This window comes from Astyanax mexicanus, chromosome 10, assembly GCF_023375975.1.
Source record: "Astyanax mexicanus isolate ESR-SI-001 chromosome 10, AstMex3_surface, whole genome shotgun sequence".
NCBI lineage: Eukaryota > Metazoa > Chordata > Actinopteri > Characiformes > Acestrorhamphidae > Astyanax > Astyanax mexicanus.
In genome coordinates this window covers 14670587-14683863 of record NC_064417.1, presented here as the reverse complement: position 1 = coordinate 14683863, position 13277 = coordinate 14670587, and the positions used below count along the sequence as shown (strand labels likewise).

Genomic DNA, 13277 nt, shown 5'->3' with positions numbered 1-13277 from the left:
CTATGATATCCGAGGTGGTTGCTAAGGTGTTGCTAGGTGGTTGCTAGGTGGTTGCTAAGGTGTTGCCATGCGGTTGCTAAGGTGTTGCTATGGTATCTGGGGTGGTTGCTAAGGTGTTGCTAGGTGGTTGCTTTGGTGTTGCTATGGTATCTGGGGTGGTTGCTAAGGTGTTGCTAGATGGTTGCTAAGGTGTTGCTATGGTATCCGGGGTGGTTGCTAAGGTGTTGCTAGGTGGTTGCTAAGGTGTTGCTATGGTATCCTGGGTGGTTGCTAAGGTGTTGCTAGGTGGTTGCTAGGCGGTTGCTAAGGTGTTGCTAGGGTATCCGAGGTGGTTGCTAAGATGTTGCTAGGTGGTTGCTATGGTATCCGGGGTGGTTGCTAAGGTGTTGCTAGGTGGTTGCTAAGGTGTTGCTAGGTGGTTGCTAAGGTGTTGCTATGGTATCTGGGGTGGTTGCTAAGGTGTTGCTAGGTGGTTGCTAAGGTGTTGCTAGGTGGTTGCTAAGGTGTTGCTATGGTATCTGTGGTGGTTGCTAAGGTGTTGCTATGGTATCCGGGTGGTTGCTAGGTGGTTGCTAACGTGCTGCTAGGCGGTTACTAAGGTGTTTCTATGGTATCCAGGGTGGTTGCTAAGGTGTTGCTAGGCGGTTGCTAAGGTGTTGCTATGGTGTCTGGGGTGGTTCCTAAGGTGTTGCTAGGTGGTTGCTAAGGTGTTGCTATGGTATCTGGGGTGGTTGCTAAGGTGTTGCTAGGTGGTTGCTAAGGTGTTGCTAGATGGTTGCTAAGGTGTTGCTATGGTATCCAGGGTGGTTGCCAAGGTGTTGCTAGGTGGTTGCTAGGGTGTTGCTAAGCGGTTGCTAAGCGGTTGCTATGGTATCCGGGGTGGTTGCTAAGGTGTTGCTAGGTGGTTGCTAAGGTGTTGCTAGGTGGTTGCTAAAGTGTTGCTATGGTATCCGGGGTGCTTGCTAAGGTGTTGCTAGGCGGTTGCTATGGTATCTGGGTTGGTTGCTAAGGTGTTGCTAGGTGGTTGCTAAGGTGTTGCTAGGTGGTTGCTAGGTGGTTGCTAAGGTGTTGCTAGATGGTTGCTAAGGTGTTGCTATGGTATCCGGGGTGGTTGCTAAGGTGTTGCTAGGTGGTTGCTAGGCGGTTGCTAAGGTGTTGCTATGGTATCCGAGGTGGTTGCTAAATGGTTACTAGGCAGTTGCTAACGTATTCCACATGGTTGCTAAGTGGTTGCTAGGCACTTGCTAATGTTTTCCAGGTGGTTGCTAAGGTGTATCTAACTGGTTGCTAGGCAGTTGCTAATATTTCTAAAGTGGTTGCTAAGCAGTTGCTAGGCAGTTGCTAACATTTTCCAGGTGGTTGCTAAGGTGTTGCTAACTGGTTGCTAGGCAGTTGCTAATGTATTCCACATGGTTGCTAAGTGGTTGCTAGGCAGTTGTGATCATTTCTAAAGTGGTTGCTAAGTGGTTTCTAGGCAGTTGCTAACATTTTCCAGGTAGTTGCTAAGGTGTTGCTAACTGGTTGCTAGGCAGTTGCTAACATATTCCAGATGGTTGCTGAGCGGTTGTGATCATTTCTAAAGTGGTTGCTAGGCAGTTGCTAATGTTTACCAGGTGGTTGCTAAGGTGTTGATAACTGGTTGCTAGGTTGTTGCTATCATTTCTAAAATGTTTGAAGTAGAGAAAAAGAGAGAGTGTTAAATGTAGAAGTACAGAAAAAGGGAGAGCAAGAAATAAAGAAGTAGGGAGAAAATTGCGAGAAAAAGAGAAAGAACACGCGAGAATGTGAGAAAAAGAGTGACAAGTTGAGAGAAATATTGAGCGAGAAAAAGAGAATTACAGAAAAAGGGACATCGAGAAATAAAGAAGTAGAGAAAGAAAGAGGAAGTAGTAGAGAGATAGATAGAAAGAGAAAGCAAGACATAGAAAAGTAGAGTGAAAGAGAAGTAGAGAGAAGAGCGAGAAATCAAGAAAGAGTAAGAGAGAATAGAGAAATAGAAAAGTAGCGAGAAAGAGAAATTGAGACGTAGAGAGAGAGAGTGAGAAAGAGAGAAAGAAAGAGTGAGAAATAGAGAAGTAGAGAGTAAAAGAGAGAGTGAGAAATAGAGACGTAGAGAGAGTGAGAAAGAGAGTGAGAAATTCAGAAGTAGAGTGAGAAAGAGAGTGAGAAATAGAGAAGTAGAGAGCAAAAGAGAGTGAGAAATAGAGAAGTAGAGAGAGAGTGAGAAAGAGAGAAAGAGAGAGTGAGAAATAAAGAAATGTAAAGAGCAAAAAAGAGAGTGAGAAATAGAGAAGTAGAGAGAAAAGGATATAGAGACATAGAGCGTGAGAAAGAGATAAGTAGAGAGCAAAAGACAGTGAGAAATAGAGAAGTAGAGAGCAAAAGAGAGAGTGAGAAATAAAAACAGAGAGAGTGAGAAATAGAGAAGTAGAGAGCAAAAGAGAGAGTGAGAAATAGAGAAGTAGAGAGAGTGAGAAAGAGAGTGTGAGAAATAGAGACGTAGAGAGAGAGTGAGAAAGAAAGAGTGAGAAATAGAGAAGTAGAGAGCAAAAGAGAGTGAGAAATAGAGAAGTAGAGAGCAAAAGAGAGAGTGAGAAATAGAGACATAGAGAGAGAGTGAGAAAGAGAGAGTGAGAAATAGAGAAGTAGAGAGCAAAAGAGAGAGTAAGTAGAGAGCAAAAGAGAGAGCGAGAAGTAGAGAGCAAAAGAGAGAGTGAGAAATAGAGAAGTAGAAAGCAAAAGAGAGTGAGAAATAGAGAAGTAGAGAGCAAAAGAGAGTGTGAGAAGTAGAGAGCAAAAGAGAGAGTGAGAAATAGAGAAGCAGAGAGCAAAAGAGAGAGTGAGAAGTAGATAAGTAGAGAGCAAAAGAGAGAGTGAAAAGTAGAGAGAGAGTGAGAAAGAGAGAGTGAGAGAAGTAGAGAGAGAGTGAGAAAGAGAGAATGAGAGAAGTAGAGAGAGAGTGAGAAAGAGAGAGTGAGAGAAGTAGAGAGAGAGTGAGAAAGAGAGAGTGGTTGCTAAACAGTTAATAGGTGGTTGCAAAGTGCTGGCTGGGGTGCCCGGGGTGTCCAAACTTTTGACTGATAGCTGCTCCATACAGCAGCTCCTCCATACACTCACAGTACTGGAGGAGCAGGGGAGAGAAGGGGTTCCGTGCGCAGAGCTGCTCATGTGTGAGATGGAACTCTGGGCCCCCCATTCATTTCTATGGGAAAACTTCGTACGACAATTGTACGAAAACCGTACATCGTATCGCTTCGCAACCTCCTATTAATTTAAAGATCTTGATAAGATCTATTAGCTCGCCGAATTTGGTCTCCGTATCTGAAAAATTGTGACCGTCACGGACGTTCAAAATTCTCCCCCATTCATTCCTATGGGGAAAAAATGCGTACGTTTACGAAGTTTTTACGAAAACCGTACGATAAATCGCTCCAAAAAGCACAAGCAACGTAATTCACTATAGGTCCTACGATCCGTGAAAGTTTCGTGATTCTACGATAAAAGCTCTAGGAGGAGTAGCGTACAGAAAAAAAGGCGTAAGAATAATAATAACTAGAAAAGGTAAAGTTCGTGAACGAACTTTAAGTTGGCTTGGAAAAGAACGCTAATAACGTTAAAAAGTTAAAATGGTTGCTAAGCTTTTTCTGTCTGAAGAGTGTGAAGAGTCATTGATATGCTGTTAACGCTAAATGCTAAAAACGCTGACATCTAAAAACATTTGGTTAAACGCTGAAATCTAAAAACATTTGGTTAAACGCTGAAATCTAAAAATGTTTGATTAAACGCTGAAATCTAAAAACGTTTGGTTTAACGATTAAATCTAAAAACATTTGGTTAAACGCTGAAATCTAAAAACGTTTGATTAAACGCTGACATCTAAAAACGTTTGGTTAAACGCTGAAATCTAAAAACATTTGGTTAAACGCTGACATCTAAAAACGTTTGGTTAAACGCTGAAATCTAAAAACGCTTGTTTAAATGCTGAAATCGTAAAACTTTTGGTTAAACTTTTGATTGCTAATGTGTTGCTAGGCGGTTGCTATCATTTCTGAAAAGGTTGCTAAGCTGTTGCTAGGCAATTGCTAACATATAACAGGTGGTTGCTAAGGTGTTGCTAGGTGGTTGCTAGGGTGTTGCTAGGTTGTTGCTATCATTTCTAAAGTGGTTGCTAAGTGGTTGCTAGGCAGTTGCTATCGTTTTCCTAGTGGTTGTTAAGGTGTTGCTAAGTGGTTGCTAGGCAGTTGCTATCATTTCTAAAGTGGTTGCTAAGTGGTTGCTAGGCAGTTGCTATCGTTTTCCTAGTGGTTGTTAAGGTGTTGCTAAGTGGTTGCTAGGCAGTTGCTATCATTTCTAAAGTGGTTGCTAGTCAGTTGCTAACGTTTTCCCAATGGTTGTTAAGGTGTTGCTAAGTGGTTGCTAGGCAGTTGCTTTCGTTTCTAAAGTGGTTGCTAAGTGGTTGCTAGGCAGTTGCTAACGTTTTCCAGGTGGTTGCTAAGTGGTTGCTAGGCAGTTGCTAACGTTTTCCAGGTGGTTGCTAGGCAGTTGCTAAGTGGTTGCTAGGCAGTTGCTAACGTTTTCCAAGTTGTTGCTAGGCAGTTGCTAAGTGGTTGCTAGGCAGTTGCTAACATTTTCCAGGTGGTTGCTAAGTGGTTGCTAGGTAGTTGCTAACATATTCCAGGTGGTTGCTAAGTTGTTGCTAAGTGGTTGCTAGGCAGTTGCTAACGTTTTCCAGGTGGTTGCTAAGTTGTTGCTAAGTGGTTGCTAGGCAGTTGCTAACGTTTTCCAGGTGGTTGCTAAGGTGTTGCTAAGTGGTTGCTAGGCAGTTGCTACCGTTTTCCAGGTGGTTGCTAAGCAGTTAATAGGTGGTTGCTAAAACCTGGCTGGGGTGCCGGGGTGTCCAAACTTTTGACTGATAGCTGCTCCATACAGCAGCTCCTCCATACACTCACAGTACTGGAGGAGCAGGGGAGAGAAGGGGTTCCGTGCGCAGAGCTGCTCGTGTGTGAGATGGAACTCTGGGCCCCCCATTCATTTCTATGGGAAAACTTCGTACGACAATTGTACGAAAACCGTACGTCGTATCACTTCGCAACCTCCTATTAATTTAAAGATCTCGATAAGATCTATAAGCTCGCCGAATTTGGTGTTCGTATCTCAAAAATTGTGGCGGTTACGGACGTTTAAAATTTGGCCCCATTCATTCCTATGGGAAAAAAATGCGTACGTTTACGAAGTTTTTACGAAAACCATACGATGTATCGCTTAAAAAAGCACAAGCAACCTATTCGGGTATAGGTCCTACGATACTGCAAAATTTCGTGGTTCTACGTCAAAAGCCCTAGGAGGAGATAGTGATTAAATTTTGAGCGCGGAATAATAATAATAATAATAATAAGAAGAAGATTACGAAGAACACTAAGTTTGCTTTTCCAAGCCAACTTAATAAGAAGAAAACGAAGAACAATAAGTTGGCTTTTCCAAAGCCAACTTAATAAGAAGATTACGAAGAACAGTAAGTTGGCTTTTCCAAGCCAACTTAATAATAATAAGAAGAAGATTACGAAGAACAAGAAGTTGGCTTTTCCAAGCCAACTTAATAATAAGAAGAAAACGAAGAACAATAAGTTGGCTTTTCCAAGCCAACTTAATAAGTAGAATAAGATTACGAAGAACAGTAAGTTGGCTTTTCCAAGCCAACTTAATAATAAGATTACGAAGAACAGTAAGTTGGCTTTTCCAAGCCAACTTAATAAGAAGATTACGAAGAACAATAAGTTGGCTTTTCCAAGCCAACTTAACTAGAAAAGGAAAGTTCGATAACGAACTTTAAGTTGGCTTGGAAAAGTACACTACTAACATTTAAAAGTTAAAATGGTTGCTAAGCTGTTTCTGTCTGAAGAATGTCAAGAGTGGTTGCTATGCTGTTGACTTTCGGGTAAATGTTAAAATCCAAAAAGTTTTGGCTAACATGGTGGAATGCTAATAATTGTCTGATATAGTAAGGTGTTGCAAAGTGGCTGCTAGGCAATTGCTAACATTTTCCAAGTGGTTGCTAAGGTGTTGCTCAGTGGTTGCTAGGCAGTTGCTAACATTTTCTAGGTGGTTGCTAAAGTGTTGCTGAGTGGTTGCTAGGCAGTTGCTATGATTTCTAAAGTGGTTGCTAAGCTGTTGCTAGGTGGTTGCTAATATATTACAAGTGGTTTGCTGAGGTGTTGCTTAGTGGTTGCAGCTCAGCTGCCTCAGCACTTGGTCGGTCTGTAGTGAGACTGTGCATGGGTGGAGATGAGGCTGGTCATGTCAAAGGTCCTGCATTATTTAATATTGCGATATAAATCGCCAAAAACTAAAATACAGCGGTCAGTTAATACAAGATGCCACATTATATTAGAAAGTTTATATTAAATGCCATTTGCTAAAAAATATAGAACATTGCAAAAAGTAACAGATCTCATTACTACATTTTTTTAAGGAGAAGAGGGCTCATTAGAGTCAGCAACACAAATGCCATACTACAAAATAGCACAAGGGGCAGAGTCATCCACTGTGAAGAAGGGAAAGATCTCTCAGCAAGCTTCTTCATTCTCCTCCCAATTTACCAAAGGATGCCCTTACCAGTAGAAAAACATAAATAAAACAATTATATTTTGTATAGCATCAATGTTCCTATAATTGTTATCTAGCAGTTGATGTTTGGTAACTATTTTATAATTTGTTAATTTCTAAAATAACTGCTGCATACAAGTGAACCTTGTATGGGGGCACTGCAGAAGATGAGTGTTATGTCTGTTTTTCCTAATTTTATCCCATCAGTCTGACATGGTCAACCACAACATGCCAACACTGTTTATAAAAAAATATAAGAAAAGGCAGCAAGATATAAACATTTCAAAATAGTCATAATAAAATGCATACAATACTTTGTCTAATTTCTCTATATTGCTAGCCTGGTTTTGCTCACACACTGAAAAATGGCTAACTTTCTGTCATCACATTGTTATGGTCCACCCTGTTACCACCAAAGACATTACAGGGTGGACAACATAATGTATTAATGAAGTGCATGAGTGTTTTATGTTGCTTTAATATTATGTTTATTATGAAAAATACTTTTTCTTAACATTAATATTAAGTGTGCATCTCTTAAAGAATGCCATTAAGTGCTGCAGAGAGACTACAGTATTACAGGGAACACTAGGATTCTGATCCTGAAAGGAGAAGGACATGTCTACAAAAAGAGGGAGAGAGAAATTGTTGGGTTTTGTTTTGCTGGTGTCCTCAACAGTGTGGTTTCTCTTGTCATTCTTTATCAACCAATTCAAATATTTCTGAGTTCAGGTTCAGAGAAAAGCAGGTTTATTTCGGTTCGATCATTCCGGCCGGCTGTCAGAGTCGAACTCCCTCGCCAACTTTGGACCAGCCTCTTATACAGCACAGATGACACACACCAATAGGCAACAAATGGTTTTACACACACATACAGGTAACAACAGCTAGGTCGTTAGGTCATAACTAGTCTTTGTTCTCAGGATGTGCTGATCGTTTAGGTCGTAAATGGTCTTCATCCACCCAGGACATGCTGGCTGTTAATAGTTTCTTCCACTCGGGATGTTCCTGTTATTTACTGAGGCCTAAAATTCAGTCCTATCTCCTATTTTCTACTAGATATTTTATATGAATAAAACTAATACAAAACTAATACAAGAAAAACTTCCAACAAAATGGTGGAGAGATTTTTAGCAATTGTTTTTTGATTGATTGTTGTTATTAATTGTTAGCCTTCTTTATTAATTGTTCTAAAGATTTACAAATGACTGTTTTATTGTTGTTTTTTATAATGAAATGTAAAGACACGACACATTGTTCATTTAGTGCAAGAAACAATTTGACTTTTGGTTCCCCATGTATTTTTTTTCTCCCTTTTTTATCTTTGTAAAATTTTATGTCATAAGAAAAATCCATCAATAAAAAATGTTAATATTTGTAATCACATAATTTATTATGTGTTATTTGTTCACCCTGTTATGTCCACCCTGTTATTGCTATGTCCACCCTGTTATATATAGGTTTTCTGACTATAATTTAATTAAGATAAGATAATGTTAACAAATAATTAACATTTTATTTGTAATATTTGGCCAAAAAAGAGGCCAAAACTTGCATCCTTAAAAATAATCAAAATACCTATAGAATTATTTTTTATCTAAACATTGAAATCATGTGCTGGTAAGAATTCACAAACACAATTTATAAAATATCTGTTTTTAAAAATAAAGAATAAAAATACTTCAAAGCTTAAAAAGCACATATTGGCTTCTAAATAATTTATGTACATCATTTTAAACCATAAGTCTTTCAAGTAGTTATGCATATATCCATAACAGGGTTGACATCCTAGGTCAGACACTTTCTAAAATGTTTGAATAATTGCTTAAATAAATGCCTGAGTTTTACCGAAATGAATTCTAAAAAAGGTAACGTATCCTCATGTTATTTTTGATTTGCTCACTAGATCAAGAATTTTTGTGCTCTGCAGTCTTTTATTAAGCACTTTATATGCAACACCTATTAGATAGAGTCCCAAAAAAGACCTTTCCAGTTAAAATTTGAATGTGGTACTGTATAAGGCTGTCCTACAGGTGAGAGAACATGATAAAGTGCCCAGTTAGACACGTGTCCCTCTAATGAAGCCCTATATGTGCCCCTCAAAATGACACCCTTGCCCTTTAAAGCAGTTCACCATCCTAAAATTTATCCTAAAATTATACCAGCGATATATGTATATATAATATATATACACGTAAAATATCAAATTACAGACCTCTTAATGCAGGGTTTACTAGTATGAACTTTCATTTGATACACTGGCTATTAAATTTCCCTAATAATTATATCAGATCTACAGATCTATAAATATATATATTTTTACGAGTTGCTTGCTTCATGTAATGATACTTTGAGTTTACATGTTTTTTTTTTAGTTTTTACTAGTAAAAACTTCAGTTACTATTATCTATTATTACTTTTTTATATTATTTTATTAATAGAAATTCTTGAACCATATGAATTATGAATGAACACACATTAGTTCTTCTGATATCAAATATCTGTAAATAATTTTTTCACTAGTATGAAGTGCATTTTGTATAAAGTAAAATTCTGAATAGTACAAACTCCAATTTGAGTAATTTAATTTTCTGTAGTAAAAGTGGGAATTGTGTAAGGCTCCCTGCTCTGCTCTCTACTACTCTGGTCTGCTGCTGTGCTGCTCTGCTGCTGAGAGCTTGCTTTAATCTTCAGCTTCTACACTTTTCTCTGTTTTCTTCTCTTTTACTCTCTTCACACTTACTAATCCACTTTTAGTCTGCTTCCTCTTTGCTCTACACACCTATTAATCCACTCTCAGTCTACTTTTATAGACTTTTTCCTCAGGTTTGCTGGATTAGCTGTTTGCTGCTGCAGTTTGTTTGTGTAAGTTTCTAATTTCAACTGAAACAAGGTGAGTGCTTTTTTCTCCATGGCTTCTGCTCAGGTTTACACCTGTTTAGAGTGTGGCATGTATAGCTTAGATCCCTTATCCACCGATACTGGTAACAATAGTGGTATTTGTACTAAGTGTGAGATAGTTAGCACCTTGGTGGATAAGGTGAATAAGTTAGAGCTGCACGTCCGGGGTTTAATAAGGGATAGACAGCAGGATTCACTGTTAGCAGCCCCGGGTGTCTCAGGGAGAGTCAGTACCCCCTCGACTCCGGCCTTAGAGCCCTCACAGCGGGGCGAATGGGTAACGTCTCGGCGGCATAGTCGAAAGGCTAAGGCTAATGCTACCGCAAAGGCCACAGCCAGCCCACCTAAACACCACGCTCCCCCAGTTCACGTGTCAAACAGGTTTGCCCCGCTCAGTGAAGCACCAACTGAGGAGCCTGTTAAAGGTACTCTGGTGATAGGAGACTCTATCGTCCGACACGTGAAATTAGCTACTCCTTTAGGGGCACCAGCGGCAACAGTTACTTGTTTACCGGGAGCCAGAGCACCGGACATTAGTGGCAACCTCAGGTTAGGGAATAGGAGATATTCGAGGGTAGTAATTCATGTAGGGGCCAATGATATTCGTCTGCGGCAGTCTGAAGTAACTAAGGCTAATATTAAAGAGGTGATTAAACAGGCCCAGACGCTGTCCGAGGAGGTAATCTGCTCTGGCCCCATCCCAATGAGGCGTGGTGATGAAGCTTACAGCAGGCTTTCTTCGCTGAACCGCTGGATGTCCAAGTGGTGTGCAGAAAATCATGTGGGCTTTATAGATAACTGGCTACACTTTGAGGGCAAGCCTGGTCTTTTAGGTAGGGATGGTGTCCACCCCACGCGGGAGGGTGCTGCCTTACTTTCATGCAGCATAGCTCATAGTCTTTTAGTTAGTCGGCAGAGTAGTATTAGAAGCTGCTGACAATCCAGAGCCGGGACCAGGCCGCAGACAGAGAGGCTTAACCGACCGTCTGCGAGCTGCAAAGAGACGTTACCTAGATACCAATGTATTCAGACTGTGTCTGTCCCCCGAGTCAAACAAAAACATCAAAAAACTAAAACAGTAAATCTAAATAACTTATATTAAACAATCATATCCAGACTGTAGTACTAACATTTCAAGCCTAAAGATTGGTTTACTTAATATTAGATCTCTAAATTCAAAAGCAGTTCTGGTGAATGAAATGATAACTGATCAGAAATTCGATGTTCTGTGTCTGACAGAAACCTGGATTAGGCCAAATGAATATGTAGCATTAAATGAAGCCGCCCCTGCAGGCTATAATTATATACACAATCCAAGATTGTCCGGTAGAGGAGGTGGGGTCTGCATATTTTTCCAAAGTACCTTAGTTAGCAATCAGAAACACTATGAAAATTTTACTTCTTTTGAGCTTCTTTCCACCAGTATAATTAATCCAGTTACAAAAAAGAATGCATTTTCTTTAATTAACATCTACAGACCACCAGGGCCCTATTTAGAATTTTTAAAAGAATTTAGTGATTTTGTCACAGACTTAGCAGTGAGTAATGATAAAGTGATTATAGTTGGAGACTTCAACATTCATTTCGAAAAATTGGATGATCCATTAAAAAAGCCATTCACATCGATTTTAGACTCAGTTGGTATTATTCAAAATATAACAGGACCTACTCATTACTGTAATCATACTCTGGATTTAGTTTTGACCCTGGGTGTGAGCATAGATAACCCGAATATTCGTTCTCAAACCTCCGCAATTTCAGATCATTACCTTATTTCATTTAAATTACATCTTAGTCATAATATACGTACATCCCCTAGCTACTCTGTAAAACGTTCAATTACGCCTTTTACAGCCCAACAATTTACAGGTAAGCTTTCAGACTTATCAACTCTAATATATTCTCCTATAGACCCAGTAGAACTAGACAAACTAACCGAAGGTTTAGAAAATACCTTTCGCTCTACCTTAGATGTTGTAGCACCCCTTAAACACAAAATAGAGAGACAGAAAAAGCTCGCACCGTGGTACAATGATCAAACTCGTACCTTAAAGCAGTTAGTACGAAATTTAGAGCGTAAATATCGATCAACTAAACTGGAAGTGTTTCACTCTGCGTGGAAAGACAGTCTTGTTAAATATAGAAAAGAACTTAATAAAGCCCGCTCAGCATATCTGGCCTCACAGATCGAGATAAATAAAAATAATCCTAGAGTTCTCTTTAGTGTTATTTCCAAATTAACTAAAAACCAGGCAGGTACTGAACCTCAGATTCCAGCCATTTACACCAGCAACGATTTTATGGACTTCTTCAATAGTAAAATTGAAAACATTCGGGATAAAATTAAACAGATAAATATTACATCCTCTCTGTCATCTGGTCTGGCTGATCTAGAACAAAACCCTGTTACTGAAGTTAGGTTGGAAGTCTTTAACCCACTTCCACAGCTAGAACTAGAGAAAATTATCTCCTCTTCAAACAGCACAACCTGCACACTTGATGCTGTTCCCACAAAATTATTAAAACAGGTACTGCCAGATATAATTAAACCTCTGTTAATGATAGTAAACTCATCGCTCGCCCTGGGCCATGTACCCAAAGCCTTTAAAACAGCTGTAATTAAACCTCTGATCAAGAAACCAAATCTTGATCCTAGTGTACTGTCTAACTATAGACCTATTTCAAACTTACCCTTTATTTCTAAGATTTTAGAAAAAGCTGTAGCCCAACAACTTTGCTCTTACCTGCAAAGAAACCAGATCTATGAAAAAATTCAATCTGGATTTAGGCCTTATCATAGCACTGAGACAGCTTTAGTTAGAATAACAAACGATCTACTTATAGCCGCCGACCAAGGCTGTGTTTCCTTACTCGTACTTCTCGATCTGAGCGCAGCCTTTGATACAATAGATCATACTATCCTTTTAGAAAGACTAGAGAACATGGTCGGTGTAACCGGAACTGCCTTAGCATGGTTTAAATCGTACTTAACCGATCGCTATCAGTTTGTGAGGATAAATGATATGTCTTCCAGTTATACCAAGGTAAGATATGGAATTCCACAAGGCTCTATATTAGGACCGTTATTATTTACATTATATATGCTCCCACTGGGCAAAGTTATTAGAAAACACAATGTGAATTTTCATTGTTATGCGGATGACACACAGCTCTTCATATCAGCCAAACCTGATGACAGAGTGAGATTAAAGAAAATCGAGGATTGTGTGGAAGATGTAAAATCATGGATGTCGCACAACTTCCTCCTATTAAATAGTGATAAAACAGAAGTTCTCCTATTAGGCCCCAAAGCTGCTAGAAATAAATTATCAGACTTAATGCTAAATCTGGCTGACTTCTCAGCCACCCCTGGTTCAGCAGCTAAAAACCTTGGAGTTATCATAGATTCAGATCTAGCATTCGATAAACACATATCTAATGTTACTAGAACAGCTTTTCTACACCTCCGTAATATTGCCAAGCTAAGAAATGCCCTATCACTGCATGACGCAGAAAAATTAGTACATGCCTTTATTACCTCAAGGCTAGATTATTGTAATGCGCTACTGTCTGGATGTTCCGGCAGTAACTTAAATAAACTTCAGCTAGTTCAAAATGCTGCAGCCAGGGTCCTTACTAAAACTAGAAAATTTGACCATATTAGTCCAGTACTATCAGCACTGCACTGGCTTCCAGTCAAATTCCGCATAGACTATAAAATTCTCCTGTTAACGTATAAAGCCCTACACGGACTCGCTCCTGATTATTTACAA

The 13277-nt window shown here is 39.4% G+C and overlaps 1 protein-coding gene and 1 long non-coding RNA gene across 2 annotated transcripts; both read left to right on the top strand.

Annotated features, from left to right (window-relative positions):
* The first annotated feature begins 1043 nt into the window (after positions 1 to 1043).
* LOC125804862 (uncharacterized) lies at positions 1044 to 2209 on the top strand. The gene is made up of 2 exons (XR_007441083.1): positions 1044 to 1367; positions 1508 to 2209. It is a non-coding gene; the product is annotated as an uncharacterized LOC125804862 (long non-coding RNA).
* Positions 2210 to 9242: 7033 nt separating this feature from the next.
* LOC125804847 (uncharacterized) lies at positions 9243 to 10449 on the top strand. The gene has a single exon (XM_049484533.1). The coding sequence runs from the start codon at positions 9515 to 9517 to the stop codon at positions 10439 to 10441; it is 927 nt and encodes a 308-aa protein (XP_049340490.1). The 5' UTR covers positions 9243 to 9514; the 3' UTR covers positions 10442 to 10449.
* The last annotated feature ends 2828 nt before the right edge of the window (positions 10450 to 13277 follow it).